Source organism: Eptesicus fuscus, chromosome 10 (genome assembly GCF_027574615.1).
Source record: "Eptesicus fuscus isolate TK198812 chromosome 10, DD_ASM_mEF_20220401, whole genome shotgun sequence".
In the NCBI taxonomy this organism is placed as follows: domain Eukaryota; kingdom Metazoa; phylum Chordata; class Mammalia; order Chiroptera; family Vespertilionidae; genus Eptesicus; species Eptesicus fuscus.
The window spans coordinates 34,644,901-34,659,828 of NC_072482.1; the positions used below are offsets into that span (position 1 = coordinate 34,644,901).

At 44.9% G+C, this 14,928-nt stretch overlaps 1 protein-coding gene across 1 annotated transcript; it reads right to left on the reverse strand.

Annotated features, from left to right (window-relative positions):
• Window positions 1-1,921: 1,921 nt before the first annotated feature.
• On the reverse strand, window positions 1,922-5,385 carry EEF1A1 (eukaryotic translation elongation factor 1 alpha 1). Its single transcript, XM_008141519.3, has 8 exons — window positions 5,306-5,385; window positions 4,233-4,410; window positions 3,757-3,936; window positions 3,344-3,640; window positions 3,102-3,252; window positions 2,758-3,014; window positions 2,439-2,673; window positions 1,922-2,344 (listed from the first exon to the last, which is right to left on the reverse strand). Exons 2-8 carry the CDS (start codon window positions 4,374-4,376, stop codon window positions 2,220-2,222), a joined length of 1,389 nt encoding a protein of 462 aa, XP_008139741.1. The 5' UTR covers window positions 4,377-4,410; window positions 5,306-5,385; the 3' UTR covers window positions 1,922-2,219.
• Window positions 5,386-14,928: the final 9,543 nt, after the last annotated feature.

Sequence of the window (14,928 nt, forward strand, 5' to 3'; positions counted from 1 at the left end):
TAAAAAAAGATGTCTTAAAGGCAATATGTTTAACACCTGAAAAACACCATAATTCCCGGGAACAAATTTCAACAGCATTTTGAGGTCTTTACATTGATGAAAACACAAGGAAATGCCATTAAGTGTAGAACCTCAAAGCAAAAATAAAACTTTGTTCATGAATGTAAAACTAGTTTGTAGTGACCAGTAGGTGGTGCTCAAAACCAGGCAATAGTCTTGGCAAGCCTACAGATACCAGGTTCTGTGGAAAGGAAGCTAGCAACTCAACTTTTCCTTGACTCTGGTCACCTTCCTTCCTACCCTTTCAAATAGTGGTGGGGGAGGCTGGAACAATCTTATTTTAGAATAAATCCTGCAGCTGTGTCAAATTTGCTTTTATATCAGCTACCACTTAAACTGGCCAATTTTTCTCACCTTGTAGAAATTAGCAAGTTACAAATAACTTCAGGGGGCTACTTCCTTCATGGAACTAGAGAACTCTTTTAGCCTTTTCACACGCCTCAAATGTCTCAGCTAGTACTATCAAGGCCTACCGATTTTTAAAAATGTATCTTGATTTCAGAGAGGGAGAAACATCAATGATCATCATTGCCTCCTGCCCACCCCCTACTGGGGATTAAACCAGCAACCTGGCAAAACCCGGGACCTTTCTGTCTATAGACACGAACAGGTAAGGCTTATCTTGGGTGAGAGGTCAATGGGGGAAATAGAAAATTTTAACAAAGGTTAAAAATAAAAACTTCACAAATTGCTAACAGGATACAATTAAGAACATCCAAGTTGTCTAATTTTGCCATTTTGAGATGGATACTATTACACAGAATTAAAATTTCCAGATTCATGGAATTCCTTTTCTAAGTGTTTTGATTTACTATCAAAAACTAGCCCGACCAGCGTGGTTCAGTATTGACCTGTGAACCAAGAGGTCATGGGTTCAATTCCTGGTCAGGGCATATGCCTGGGTTGTGGGCTCAATCCCCAGTGGGGTACCATGCAGGGCAGCCAATCAATGATTCTCCATCATTGATGTTTCTCTCCCCCTTCCCCTCTGAAATAAAATATATTAAAAAAAAACTAGATGGCTGCCACTCGAGCAAACATGAACTTATTAACTATAAGCAATCACTGCATGCAAACTACCCCAGCTAGTTTAGAAGTGCTTACTTACATGCTATCCAACTGTCACATTTTAGAACTAATTTCCAGTAATGTTATCTTTTTTTAAAGTGGCACTGGGCAAAATTTCAAGTTTTCAAATTAGAGCAACTTGCCACCATACCTCCTGAAACTGTTTAATCAGTGTGGCAGTATTTCTCCAACTTTAGATGAAAATTCCTATTGGAAGTGGACTTTGAAAAGCATTTAAGTGACAAAACACGCTCAACTTCCAGCATCAATTTATTTTTCCTAGAATTTGGATACAATAAACTGCAAGACAGTGCTCAATACTATTTAAACCTCACTTAAGGTTCTTAAACTACCTCAACATTTGTAAATGTGAATTCACATTCCAGTAAAACTGGAAAACTAAAATTTGACATACCAACAAATTTACTCAATATTGATGTAACTACAAAATTTTGTTAACACATGGCCTTTACAGAATTTGGCCTTTAGAAACTAGCTTACAAACACAAAGTTACTCTTTGCTTACCTGTCCTAACTTATTTAGTGTTACACCAACAGATCCCCTTTCCCATAGCTTTTACCATGAAGAGACAGGTGATTCATTCAGTGGGGAAAAAAAATTCCCACAAAAACCCCGAAGTTCCCACCCAGGAAAAAAATGTTAACAGAACTATCCAATTAATTGTTAAGTATCAGCAGATATAACACTGGAAATAGGTCATGGGCAATTCTGAAGTCTTTTACCTACGCAATATAACAGAAAGTTACAGTGTTGACCAAAAGAACACACAGGTTTCTCATTAAACTTTGTTATTTTAATGGGTCTCAAAATTCTGTGACAGATTTTTGGTCATGTTGTTTCCATTAAAAAGTACTGATTTTAAAAACTAATAACTTAAAAACTGCCACACACACAAAAGAACCAAATGGTCCACAAAACATTCTCCTTTCCTTCTGAAGGTTTTACGATGCATTGTAATCATTAACCAGTCTTTTACTATTAAACTTAAATGGCCAATTGAGACAAACAGTTCTGAGACCGTTCTTCCACCACTGATTAAGACTGGGGTGGCAGGTGTTGGGAATAATATTCATTTAGCCTTCTGAGCTTTCTGGGCAGACTTGGTGACTTTGCCAGCTCCAGCTGCCTTCTTGTCCACTGCTTTGATGACACCCACAGCGACTGTCTGTCTCATGTCACGAACAGCGAAACGGCCTATTAAAACAAATTTAATATTATCGTTAGACACAGTACACAAAACAGTTTTCACCAAGTAAAATGTGTAATTACTGTAAATGCGCAATCTTACCCAGAGGAGGGTAGTCAGAGAAGCTCTCAACACACATGGGCTTGCCAGGAATCATATCAACGATGGCAGCATCACCAGATTTCAAAAACTTGGGGCCATCTTCCAGCTTTTTCCCAGAACGACGATCAATCTTCTCCTTCAGCTCAGCAAATTTGCAAGCAATGTGAGCTGTGTGACAATCCAGCACAGGTGCATATCCAGCACTGATCTGGCCTGGGTGGTTCAGGATAATCACCTTGGAAAAAGGATTTGTATTTATTTCCCGAGTCTCAAAAGACATTTAAGGTTCTGGGAGGAAGAACATGACCTTTAGCCTTACCTGAGCTGTGAAGCCAGCTGCTTCCATTGGTGGATCATTTTTGCTGTCACCAGCCACATTGCCACGGCGAACATCTTTGACAGACACGTTCTTGACGTTGAAGCCCACATTGTCCCCAGGAAGAGCTTCACTCAAAGCTTCATGGTGCATTTCAACAGACTTTACTTCAGTTGTAACATTGACTGGAGCAAAGGTGACCACCATGCCGGGCTTGAGAACACCAGTCTCCACTCTGCCCACAGGGACAGTACCAATACCTAAAATGTTTAGGGCATAGTCATAAATGTTTGTGAAGAAATTGTAGCCTCCCACATGTTACATTCTGATATTAACGTTCAACTTACCACCAATTTTGTAGACATCCTGGAGGGGCAGACGCAGGGGCTTGTCAGTTGGACGAGTTGGTGGCAGGATGCAATCCAGAGCTTCAAGCAGTGTGGTTCCACTGGCGTTGCCGTCTTTACGGGTGACCTTCCATCCCTTGAACCAAGGCATCTAAAGAACACAAGATTATCAATTACTGTTACCTGCCTCCATTCCTGGACAGCTTATTTCCAGTCCTTTTTCCAACTGTCTTAAAACTCACATTAGCACTTGGCTCCAGCATGTTGTCACCGTTCCAACCAGAAATTGGCACAAATGCTACTGTGTCAGGGTTGTAGCCAATTTTCTTAATGTAGGTGCTGACTTCTTTAACAATTTCCTCGTATCTTTTCTGGCTGTAGGGTGGCTCAGTGGAATCCATTTTGTTAACACCAACAATCAGCTGTTTCACACCCAGTGTGTAGGCCAGAAGGGCATGCTCACGGGTCTGTCCATTCTTGGAGATGCCTGCTTCAAATTCACCAACACCAGCAGCAACAATCAGGACAGCACAGTCAGCCTTTACAAGAAAACAAGACCATATACTATTATTAAATGGAAGCTCTTCAAAAAGGATGAGCCCAATGTAACAGACCCAAAGAGCTAAATTTCTAAAGAGTTATTAATTCTCCAAACCTGAGATGTGCCTGTAATCATGTTTTTGATGAAGTCTCTGTGCCCTGGGGCATCAATGATGGTCACATAATACTTGCTGGTCTCGAATTTCCACAGGGAGATATCAATGGTGATACCTCGCTCCCGTTCGGCTTTCAGTTTATCCAAGACCCAGGCATACTTGAAGGAGCCCTTCCCCATCTGTAAGGATTAAGAACGGTTACTTGGTAACGAAGACATGCTCCAATTCCAACTTGAAATTCCTTATTCCACTAGTTGGCATAAATGCTCAATTCCAGTTCACAACTGTTAAACCCAGGTAGCTTTACCGTATTCTCGGAACATGGTTAGAGCAAAGCGACTCCATGCATGTTAGCCTATATATACCCAAACTCATGCCATTCAGAAGTAGACGGGGACTATTTTTTTTTTTTTTGGAAAAGTACCCCTTAATGTTACTTGCGGGCACTTGTAATTACCTAAGTTAATGTACCTACCTCAGCAGCCTCCTTCTCAAATTTCTCGATGGTTCTCTTGTCGATCCCACCACATTTGTAGATCAGATGGCCAGTAGTGGTAGACTTGCCGGAATCTACGTGTCCAATGACGACGATGTTGATGTGAGTCTTTTCCTTTCCCATCTTGGGTTTGAGTTAATGGTGGTTTTCACGACACCTACATTCAAGAAAAAAAAACGAAACACAAAACTTTTAAACCCCTGTACCACAGGCTTCCGAATAAGCCAAGACCCGAAATCAAAGGGCAAATTCCAAGGAGAATTAGAACCAACGCCAAGCTGGCCCAACTCCGGTCTCCACCCACCGAGTGTGGGGAAACTCCATGGCGCACGGCCCCTCCCCCAGCCGGCCCAGCTCCCCGGGCCGCGAGGAGAAATCGAGGTGCCAGGCCGGGCCGGCACACGGTGCGGTCACAAGAAGCGGCAGCTGCGGGGGAAAGGCCCTTTCCTTTGTGCGGTGACCCACCCGCCCGCCCGCCCGGGCCGCGTCCTCCATTTTGAGTCCCTGCCCGGCGCCGGGAGCGGCCATCTTTCCGCGCACGCAACTGGTGCGGGCGGGCGGGTCCCAGGCGCACGCCACGGGCTCCTCCTCGTCCCCCTCGGGGGCCGCTGCCTGCCGGCCATGTGCGCCGGACGGGCCCCGCCGCCGTCCCCCACGAACCCGACGGCGCCCCCCCCCCCCAAATAAAAACAAAAAACCTGCCGAGATGCCGACCATCCTCGGCTCAACTACCTCGACGGGAAACACGGGAGGTGCCTTCTCTGAAAACTGAAATGGCCGGAGGCTTTCGGATACAAGGCCAGGCCAGGAGGCAGCGCGGGGCTCGCACGCGGCGGGCACGGCGCGCCAACCAGGCCCCAACTCCGGCACGAGGCCTCGGGGCGCTCCGGGGAAAAGCGCAGGCCCCGAACCCTCCCACCCACTTACGGCCCGAAATTCGGGGCACGGAGGAGCGCACAGGGGCGCCGTGGCACGGCGGCGGCGGGACAGGCACGCGAGGCCGCGGCCCGCTCCCGGAGGCCCGGCCCGCGGAGGCCACGCCCGGTACTCACCTGTGTTCTGGCGGCAAACCCGTTGCGAAAAAGAACGTCCGGCAGGACTACGGCACTTATATACGGCTCTGCCCCCACCCTCGGGGAACAGGGCGGAGCCAGCACACGACAGACTTTCCCAGCTCGCCCCGCGCCACCGCCGCCCCGCGCCCGCGCGAGCGCCGTCCCTTCCCCCCGCCCGCCGTCCGGGGACCGTGGGCGAGGTGCGCTCGCCCACTGAGGAGCACACGTCGCCTCGCGCATGCTCCTCCCGACCCCGGTGACGACGAGCGCGAGGGGCGCGGGGCGGGGACGCGCAGTGCCTGGAGCCTAGGCTAGTGGGAGTTTACCGACGGTCCCTGGCGCTTCCCGAGGCCCAGGCGAGTCCCCCTTTTGTATGAATTACTCCCGGCCGCAGCTGGGGGGGGGGGCGGGATGGGGCGGCGAGGAGACGGTGGGGCGGGGACGCTCGGGGTCGTCCCTCTGCCGTTCCTGGCTTAACTGCAACGATGTGATCTCGAGGTTGGGGTATCTCTTCACCCCCCGCAAGACATGGTCCGTGCTCACCTTTGTCCTCTCGCAGGTCTGGGCCGGGACCGCCCCTGGAACTGCTTCCTCCGCGGGTCGCACAGCCCCCACGCGGCTGGCTCCTCCCCCGCCTCTGCCCCCGACGCCCCTCCCAGCTGAAGGCCCCCCCCCCCCCCCCGCGCGTCGCTCTTAGGGGGTCGAGAGCAGGCGACTGCGTGGCCGCGAGCCCCGCGCAGATGCTGCCGGGGTGGCCGCCTGCCTGGTTCCCGTCAAAGCCCGTGTCACACGTTCACCCCACAGTCCAGTTTTCCAGCGTAGAACCGACTTGAATCTCACCGTTTGCCTGCCTTCTACCTCCAGTTTCATGACCCTAAAGGGACCCCGATGGGGTGCCATCCTCGTGGTACATTTTTCCCCAGTTAGCTGTCCACTCATTGGATTGCATGCATGAGCAATCGAAAAGGAATGTTCAAATTCAGCCTTTCCACATGACCTCATGCGGAGACGGCTTCCGCAAGGCTACCCACCCCGTGTGAAATCACGGCTCAAAAATCGCCTAGGAAACTGGATGAGGCCTCTTTGGTTGCCAGTCGGGGCAGACCCAGAGACACTCCTCTGAAGAAAACACCTTTTTTAAGATGAGCTCATCACGAGATCACTATGATGTCTCCGTCCATGTGCAGAACATCTTTGCAACATCTCCAGCCAATCCATCCATCGGCACATACGTGAGAAGCTGCCGTGCCCAGTGCTAGGCAAAGCTCTGTGGCATGAGCGGAAGAAATACTTTTCCTGGAGAGGAACCACGACCAGGCTGGAGGAGCAAAGCTCATGTGTAAAACAAGTGGGAAGCCGTGAAAAGCAAACGTGTGCTTGCTTTCCGTTTTATTGTAGGATCTAGTTCCAGTCGGCTTTCAGTTACTTCTCACAGTCAGGTGCCTCCCCATCCCCCTTTTGAATGAAAGAAGTCTTTTGGAATAGCCTTCCTTATGTTTTCCTGTTTTACCCGTCTTTGTAGATAGAAACTGCTAAAAATCAGGTTTTTCTCTTTCTTAATTAAGAGGTTTCTGGCCTTCTCGGTTTAACTTCGAGATAGTTTTCCTGCAAGAAACTAGGCCATGTACGCGTTTCCCTACAATACATCTTTTTCTAGCAACAAAAACCTTCTCTCTCTCTCTCTCTCTCTCTCTCTATATATATATATATATATATATATATTTTTTTTTTTTTCCCCTAGCGTCTCCCGCAAATTCTTTTTTTCTCCTTGCATTTTCCTAGGGACCTACTGGGCACCACTGAGTGGGGCCCTTATTCACGTCGCGATGCCGGCCAGGCTCGGGGCAGGGGGGTCGGGAGCGGGGATCTCCAGCCATATGGTGAGTTCGGGTTAGGCTCCGGCCACAGCCTCCTGTCGGGGCAGGGCTCACACTGCCGGTCTCCACCCGGGCCGCAGCGGGACGGGAACGGGGGTCCCGGGGCAGCTCCGGGCGCACCCGGGTTCCGAGGAGGCGAGGCGGGCGGGGGCGGCCCTTCCCTCGCTCCCGCTCCCCCGACCGCGCGGTCCACGCTTCCCGGGCGCTCGGACACGCGTGGGCGGGCCAGGACCTGCGACAGGGAGCCTGGCAGCTCGGGCCCCGCTGGCTCCGATCGGCCAGGAGCCCGGTCACCCCGCCCCGCCCCCGGACACGCCCCCGCCTTGAGGTCACTTGCTTCGGTGCTCCGGGTGCGGAAGGAAGCGCCGGGGAGGAGGCAGCAAACCCCACGTGGCTCGGGGGGGCGGGGGGGGAGAGGGGTCGGTTTTCGTCTGGGTGGCTTGGCCTCTAAAAGACTGAAGCAAATATACTTTTTTTTTTTAAAAAAAGCTCTTTTCCCCTGACCCTCTGTTGAACATAATCCTAATCCATAATCATTTTCCCCTACGATTTTAGAGCAGATACAGTATGCCTTTTAGATGTTAAAACGGTAACAGTAACACTGTTGAGACTTGTAAAATGTGCTTTTGGGTCAAAACCTAAGGTCGAATTTTGCTCAAGATTTTTTCTTAAAGTTGATCATACTATTTAGAGTAGCAAACTGTTAAAATACATTGTAGAGAACATATGCAAGACCCTATTTTTTTAAAAAACAACATTTTAGTTATTAATTTACTTAGTAAAAAGGTAAACACTACTAGTCTTTGATATCTGTAATTGTGATTCACCAAGCATCTTTCAGTATTGGCTAATTACTCGATTGGACCTAATTTCAAACAGCTTTAAGTAATTACATTTTGCTGTGGTTTGCCACGTTTTCATCTTGCCTGTGCCAATTAAAAATAATTTTTTAAGCCCAGCCCTCGTAACTCAGTGGTCGACCTAGGAACCAGGATGTCAGGGTTTGACTCCCGGTCAGGGCACATGCCTGGGTTCCGGGCCCCATCCCCCTGTGTGGGGCGTGGGGGAGACAATCCATCAATGATTCTCTCTCATTGATGTTTCTATCTCTCCCTCTCCCTTCCTCTCTGAAATCAATAAAAAAAATTTTTTAAATGATTTTTAAAGGATATTTTAGAATATGATTAAGCCAAGGAATATTTGGCTTGAGAATCCAAGTAAAATGGGACTTCATTCAGTGTGCCAGGCACTAGTCTAACATTTGCAGTATTTAATGGAACCCCACCACTCTCATTTTGCAGATGGAGGGACCTGTAAGGCAACTGATACCTTATGCATAATAAGCAAATGCAGACATACTATTTTTTAAAGTTTCACATTTTTTTTGCACAAAATGGTAAAAAACAATATATTACCCTGCTTTTTTCATTTAATACTTCTTGGAGATCTTTTCTTCTGAGTACATTAGGGCCCAGCAGAGCAGCTTTGGAACCCAGGAATCTGACCAGAGAGCTAGTCCTAACTTTTTCTAGCAGGTCTAAGTAGTAGCATTGAAGTCAGGAAACCAGGCATTCAGTTCTGCTGCTTACAGAGCTGTGGTAGCCAGTAGTTCTTGGTTTCTCAGTGCATCTGTATCAGGGCTGCTCATGACTCAACCTCAGTACCTACCTCACAATTCTAATGTCATGCAATGACATAAAATCACATGGGGGCACTCAATTATCTAGTTAAAATTGCGTTTCCATAAGCTTTTTTGGACAACACCTGCTCTCAATTGGTTTGCCTTGTGACATTAACTTGAGAGTAGAGAAAATAAACTCATCGGTATCTTTTTATTTCTAAACTAGAGGCCTGGTGCACAAATTTGTGCACTGGTGAGGTCGGCCGGGCAGGCTGCGGGACAGTTGGTGGGCAGGTCCCGCCCCCGATCACCCCCTACCCCGATCAGGGGCAGGGCCACGGGCAGTTGGCTGGCCGCCCCACCCCTGGTCGAACTCCAGGCCAAACTCCTGGTGGAGGGGATAATTTGCATATTAGCCTTTTATTATATAGGAAGTTTTGAAATAGGTTATATATGTACATAGTAAAACATTACAGAGGGGTTATATAGTGAACTGTTACTTTCCTTTTAGGGGTTTAGAGAAGTCTGAAGAATATGCCAGGAAGTTAAAGGAAACTAAAGGTATTTCCATTACTCTTCTCGTGATTCCAAAGCCAGTGCCTATCAGGATAGATGCCCTTTCATTTGGTATGAAGGAAAGGATAGCCTTCCTTCACTATTTTTTTTTTTAAATATATATTTTATTGATTTTTTTACAGAGAGGAAGGGAGAGGGATAGAGAGTCAGAAACATCGATGAGAGAGAAACATTGATCAGCTGCCTCCTGCACACTCCCTACTGGGGATGTGCCCACAACCAAGGTACATGCCCTTGACCGGAATTGAACCTGGGACCCTTCAGTCCGCAGGCCGACGCTCTATCCACTTAACCGGTTAGGGCCTTCCTTCACTATTTTTGATGAATACACACTTTATAGACAGCATACATTTCAGTATTTGTGTCTTCATAGGTGACATAATTGAAAGAACACTGAACTAAAGAGCTAGAGTCTATTCCCAGCAATCTTATTTATTAGCTGTGTGATTTGGAATAAATCACGCTTGAACTTGGTATTCTACTGTAAAAACAAAACAAAACTAGTAGTACCTATTTCATAGAACTGACCATTAGGATGAAGTGAGAAAATGTACCTGAACATGCAGACCCGTTTTACAAATGTTAGTGCGTATTATAATTAGAAAATAATCATTAGCTCTTTAAAAAGAAAAAAGAGAAAAAGAAAACTCTGCTCAAAATATAGAGAAATTTACTCTATCAATTATCATTATTCATTGCAGTAATGAGTACTATTTGGTCCATTTCACTTAAGTATAAAACTATAGATTCACAAATACATGTGACAGTGTGTGTGTGTGCTGTAAGTGGCAGGGACTTTCCTATGATGGCATTCAGTTTGTAATTGTACAGGACTTCAGAAGTCAGTCTTGATTCACCCATCATCAACATTCAGTGAGCAGCTGCTGTGTGCCAGGTACTTAGCTAGACATTGAGGAGACAAAAAACAATCACTGTTGGATGGTGTGTAGCAGAGCCCTGGAGAGGTGGGAGGGGGACACTAACAGTAAACAGGTGATTCCAGGCGAGTGTGAGTGCTGGAACCAGGTAAGCCTAGGGTGCTTCTGAGCACTCAGGAGGACCCAGGCTGGGGCGGCGGGCGGTACTAAGACAGCAGAAGGGAAACCTGCTCAGAATAGAGAGGGCTTCACCTTGTTTGGGTAGACACTGGGAGTAGAAACCTTGGAGCATGAGTGTTTTGGGTGATTGCCCTTGAAAAAAAGGTGGGAGAGGGATTTTGCTCCTCCCGGGACAGGTACAGAGAGCAAGACATATCTGTCTGGAGTATTCACTGTGATCCCCCCCCGCCCCCCCCCCACCTGCCCACCCTCCCAGGGGCCTGGGAAAACCACTGGGGCTTCAGAGATAGGCAGACCTGGATCCAAGTCTTGGATCCATCACTTACTGGCTGAATGGCTCTGGGCAAGTTATTTGGCCTCTTTAAGCTTCAACCCTCTCATCTGTAAAAAAGAGGATGACAATTCCTCTCCCTAAGACTACTATGAAAATTAGATAAGAAAAGTGCTGAGCATGTTTTTTTGCACCAAGTTAGAACCATAATTGGCAGGGAGTCTGTTTTTTCTTTTTTGTTTGTTTTTACCCGTTATGTATATAGTAAACTAGTGGTGCTTTCAGAGTGAGGCAGTGAGGCAGTCAGAAAGCCTTCACTCCCATCCCCGCTGGCTCTACCAGAGCTAGCGTGGGATTTTTGGCAAGTGATTTAACCTCTCTAAGCCTCGGTTTTCATACCTATAAAGTGCAATAATAATAAATAATACCTACCCCCTAGGATTGTGGTGAGGATAAGACAACCAATGTAAAGTACTTAACACAGTGCCTAGCACATGATAATCCTTCAATAAATCTTAATTGTTGTTTGCTATTTTGTTTTTTTGTTATTTGAGAGTCCTCATGAACTAGAATCTTGTCATAGAATGAAGTTTCTTTACTAAGAAAATACCATAATAACCTAGCTTTATTTTATTTTATTTTATTTTATTTTTTATTTATTGACTTTAGAGATAGAGAGAGGCGGGAGAGAGAGAGAGACATTGATTTGTTGTTCTGCTTATTTATTCATTCATTGATTGATTCTTCTTTGTACCCTGACTGGGATCGGCCTGCAATCTTAGTTTATCAACCAACTGAGCTACCCAGCCAGGGCCCACAACGACCTTGCTTTGATCTCTGTGTTTACATCTCTACATTTTAGGGTTACTTATTAATTTCCTTACCAGCTCCATTTTTAGATCTTAAAGATACTGTGTTTTAAATATTATGAAGTTAGATATGTTTTAAAAAGTTATTTTTAAACTAGGATTTTTAAAAATCAAAGGCAGCATAAACAGTCCCTCCTAATCCTAAAGTCCTGTCATATCCTTGTACTTTTTAAGATTGAATTTCCATCCTTAAAAAATGTTTTAATTTGGTATCTTTTGAATTGTTGCTATGTCATCTCTTCTGTTTTTCTAGTACCATCTGCTTCCGGTATATCTACTGGCAAGCTGCTTTTGCTGCAAAAAGAACTTTGCAGCTTTATTTATTTATTTTTTAAACACACAACTCTCTTATTTGATTGTTATGGAAACAGCATGTCACATACTCACCAATGAAAAGGGAAAACCAAGTCTCAGTAAGTGGGGAAGCACTATGGTAAGCTATTAGGTCACTTTCTTTTTCTTTTTTTAAACACACATTCAAAATGAAAAAAAATAAAAATCTGAAAGCCATCATATGCATAAAAACTATTGATGATCTCTCCATGAATTTGTATATATATATGTGGATCCGCTCTGGAATAGCAACTACTGTCCTTTTTTATATAGTATTACTAGAGGCCTGATGCATGAAATTAATGCAAGAGCAGGCAGGCCTTCCTTCCCCCGGCTGCCAGCATCGGCTCCCCTCACGGCCCCAGCTTCGTCTGGAAGGTCATCTGGAAGGATGTCCGGTCTAATTAGCATATTACACTTTTATTATTATAGATATTATTTCCATATTTGATTTTGTTAATTCTAGTTAACCTGTACCTGCCTTTGCTCTCAAGGTCTACAATCAAACTCTCCAAGCTGGAAGAGAGTTTAGTTTTCATCTAGTGAATCCCACTAATTTTATAGATAAGGAAAAGTGTCAGAATGAGTGATTTGCCTAGTACTCACATGGTTAAAGATAAAGGCTGCCCATCCTCTGGCCTCCATTTCTTGCCTTTGGCAAGTAAAGTAGTACGGATTGAAAGTGCACATTCCAGAGCTCGACTAGCTAAGTTCAAAGTCTATCTCTGGTTTTTACTAGCCATGTAACCTTAAACATATTTAAGTCTCAGCTTCCTCATCTGTAAAATGGGGCTATGACTTATTTATAGAGTTATAATGAGGATTAAATAAGCTAATATATATATATATACTTAAATCTTCTTTACATTCTCTAAGAATTAACTATTATTGTTTTGTTCATTATTCTGTCCTCAGCACCTAAAACAGTACCTGTGAATGGATGAAGGATGAGTTAGTGGGTCTCTGTGCTATTTTTGACTGATCGACTCAAAAAGAGTTTTTCTGTATTTTTGTGGAAAGATGACCCTCACTGTCAGACATCAACAGATTAGTTTCTGTTGCAAAAAGTAAGTGAAAGCTGTAGGTAGAACTTCTTTTTTTTTTTTTTTACATTGGTTAATGTATTATGGAGAAATAGTGGCTGAACTTTTCTCAAATTGGTGAAGGACAGAGACAATTTACTCAGTGAAACCCAAGAAAGATAATAAGACCTTTCTTAGATACATCATAGTCACACTGCTAAAAAACCAAGGTTGAGAAGAAAACTGAAAGGGCTCAGAGGAAAATAGGGGAGCACATATAAAGAAGCAACGATTGAAATGACTGGACATCTCATCAGAAAGCGAGAAGCAAAGAGATAGATGAACAACATCTTGAAGTGCTGAAAGAAAAAAAATAAACCTGAACAACCCAGAATTCTTTATCTAGTGAAAATATCCTTCATGAATTAAGGTGATAAAAATCACACTGAGATATCACTACGCACACACTAAAAAGGCTAAAATTAAAAACATAGTACCCACTTTGGGCAAGCAGTTGGAAATAACATGGCTATTGAGAATATAAAATGCTACAATATCTTAAGAAAACAGTTTAGCAATTTCTAAGGAGGTTAAACATACATTTACCATATTACTACTTCTATGAATTGATTAAGAGAAATTAAAGCACGTGTCCAAAAGACTTGGGGCCAAATGTTCATAGCAGCTTTATTTGTAATCACCAAAACCTGAGAACAACCCAAATGTCCGTCAGCAGGTGACTTGATAAATAGATGATGGTATTCCCATATAATAGAAAACTGCTCAGCAGTAAAGAGGAATGAACTATAGCCCAGCCGGTGTGGCTCAGTGGTTGAGCATCAACCCATGAACCAAGAGGTCACTGGTTCAATTCCCGGTCAGAGTACATGCCCGGGTTGCAGGCTCGATTCCCAGTGGGGGGTGTGGAGGAGGGAGCTGATCAATGATTCTCTCTCATCATTGATATTTCTGTCTTTCTCTCTCTCCCTCTCCCTGTCTGAAATCAATAAAAAAATATTTTTAAAAATTAAGAAAATTGGGGGAAATGCAATTTATTTTGATTATCATGAAATGAAGCAATCAGTGCAGGAATATCTTGCTCACATAACTTGTTTCACAGCATAAATGGCCCAGGAGTTGGTAAGCTGAGCGAAGGATAGGGCTCACGCATGGCTGGCTCCACCTCCTCCCTCAGGTGTCATTCCTTCTGCTGTATTCTCAGAGCAGCCAGTCTGAGAAGCTTCCCTGTTATTTTCCATTACAGCCCCTTCTTTGTTTCCTTTTTACCACTTTTCACAACATGTAATTATTTTGTTCACTTGGCTAGTGTTTCAGCTTTGTCTCCCCTACTAAATGTAAACTCCATGACAGCAGAGACCTTGTAGACTTTCTTTTACCATGAAATCTGGTGCCTGGCACGTAGTGGTGGTCAATAAACATTTGTTGAATGAATGGAGAGGGGAATATGGGAATGCAATATGTTTCACCGTTCATGTATTTTTTTCTACTGACACATGAATGCTGTCTTCACTTTAAGAATCAACTGTAAAAATCTTCCTTTGGTATTAAAAATCATTCTAAAATTCACGTGTTTTCCAGTAGCCCTCCTAATGGGCCCTGGTCTCTCTCTCTTTCTATTTTGGACTATGTTTTCTTATTTGATTTTTTTTTAGATTTGACTAGGAATGAGGATTATACCCCAGCCTTAGTGGGGGCAGGGAACATTCTGGACATTGTTGCCCTAATGTCTGCTTAGCAAATAGAAAATGACATTTAATGTGGCCTGAAAGGGGAGTGGACCACACTTACAACTGGGATTGACTTAGAAACAAGTAGGGGGTGGTGAGGGCTGTGAGAGCTCATTGAGAACAAACATAAGCCCTATTTCTCCATCCATTCACCCACCCACCCATCAGTCATCCTCTCATTCAGTAATTATAGCTGAGCTCAGACCTATACCAGCACTGTGCAGGATGGCCTATGCGTATTAATT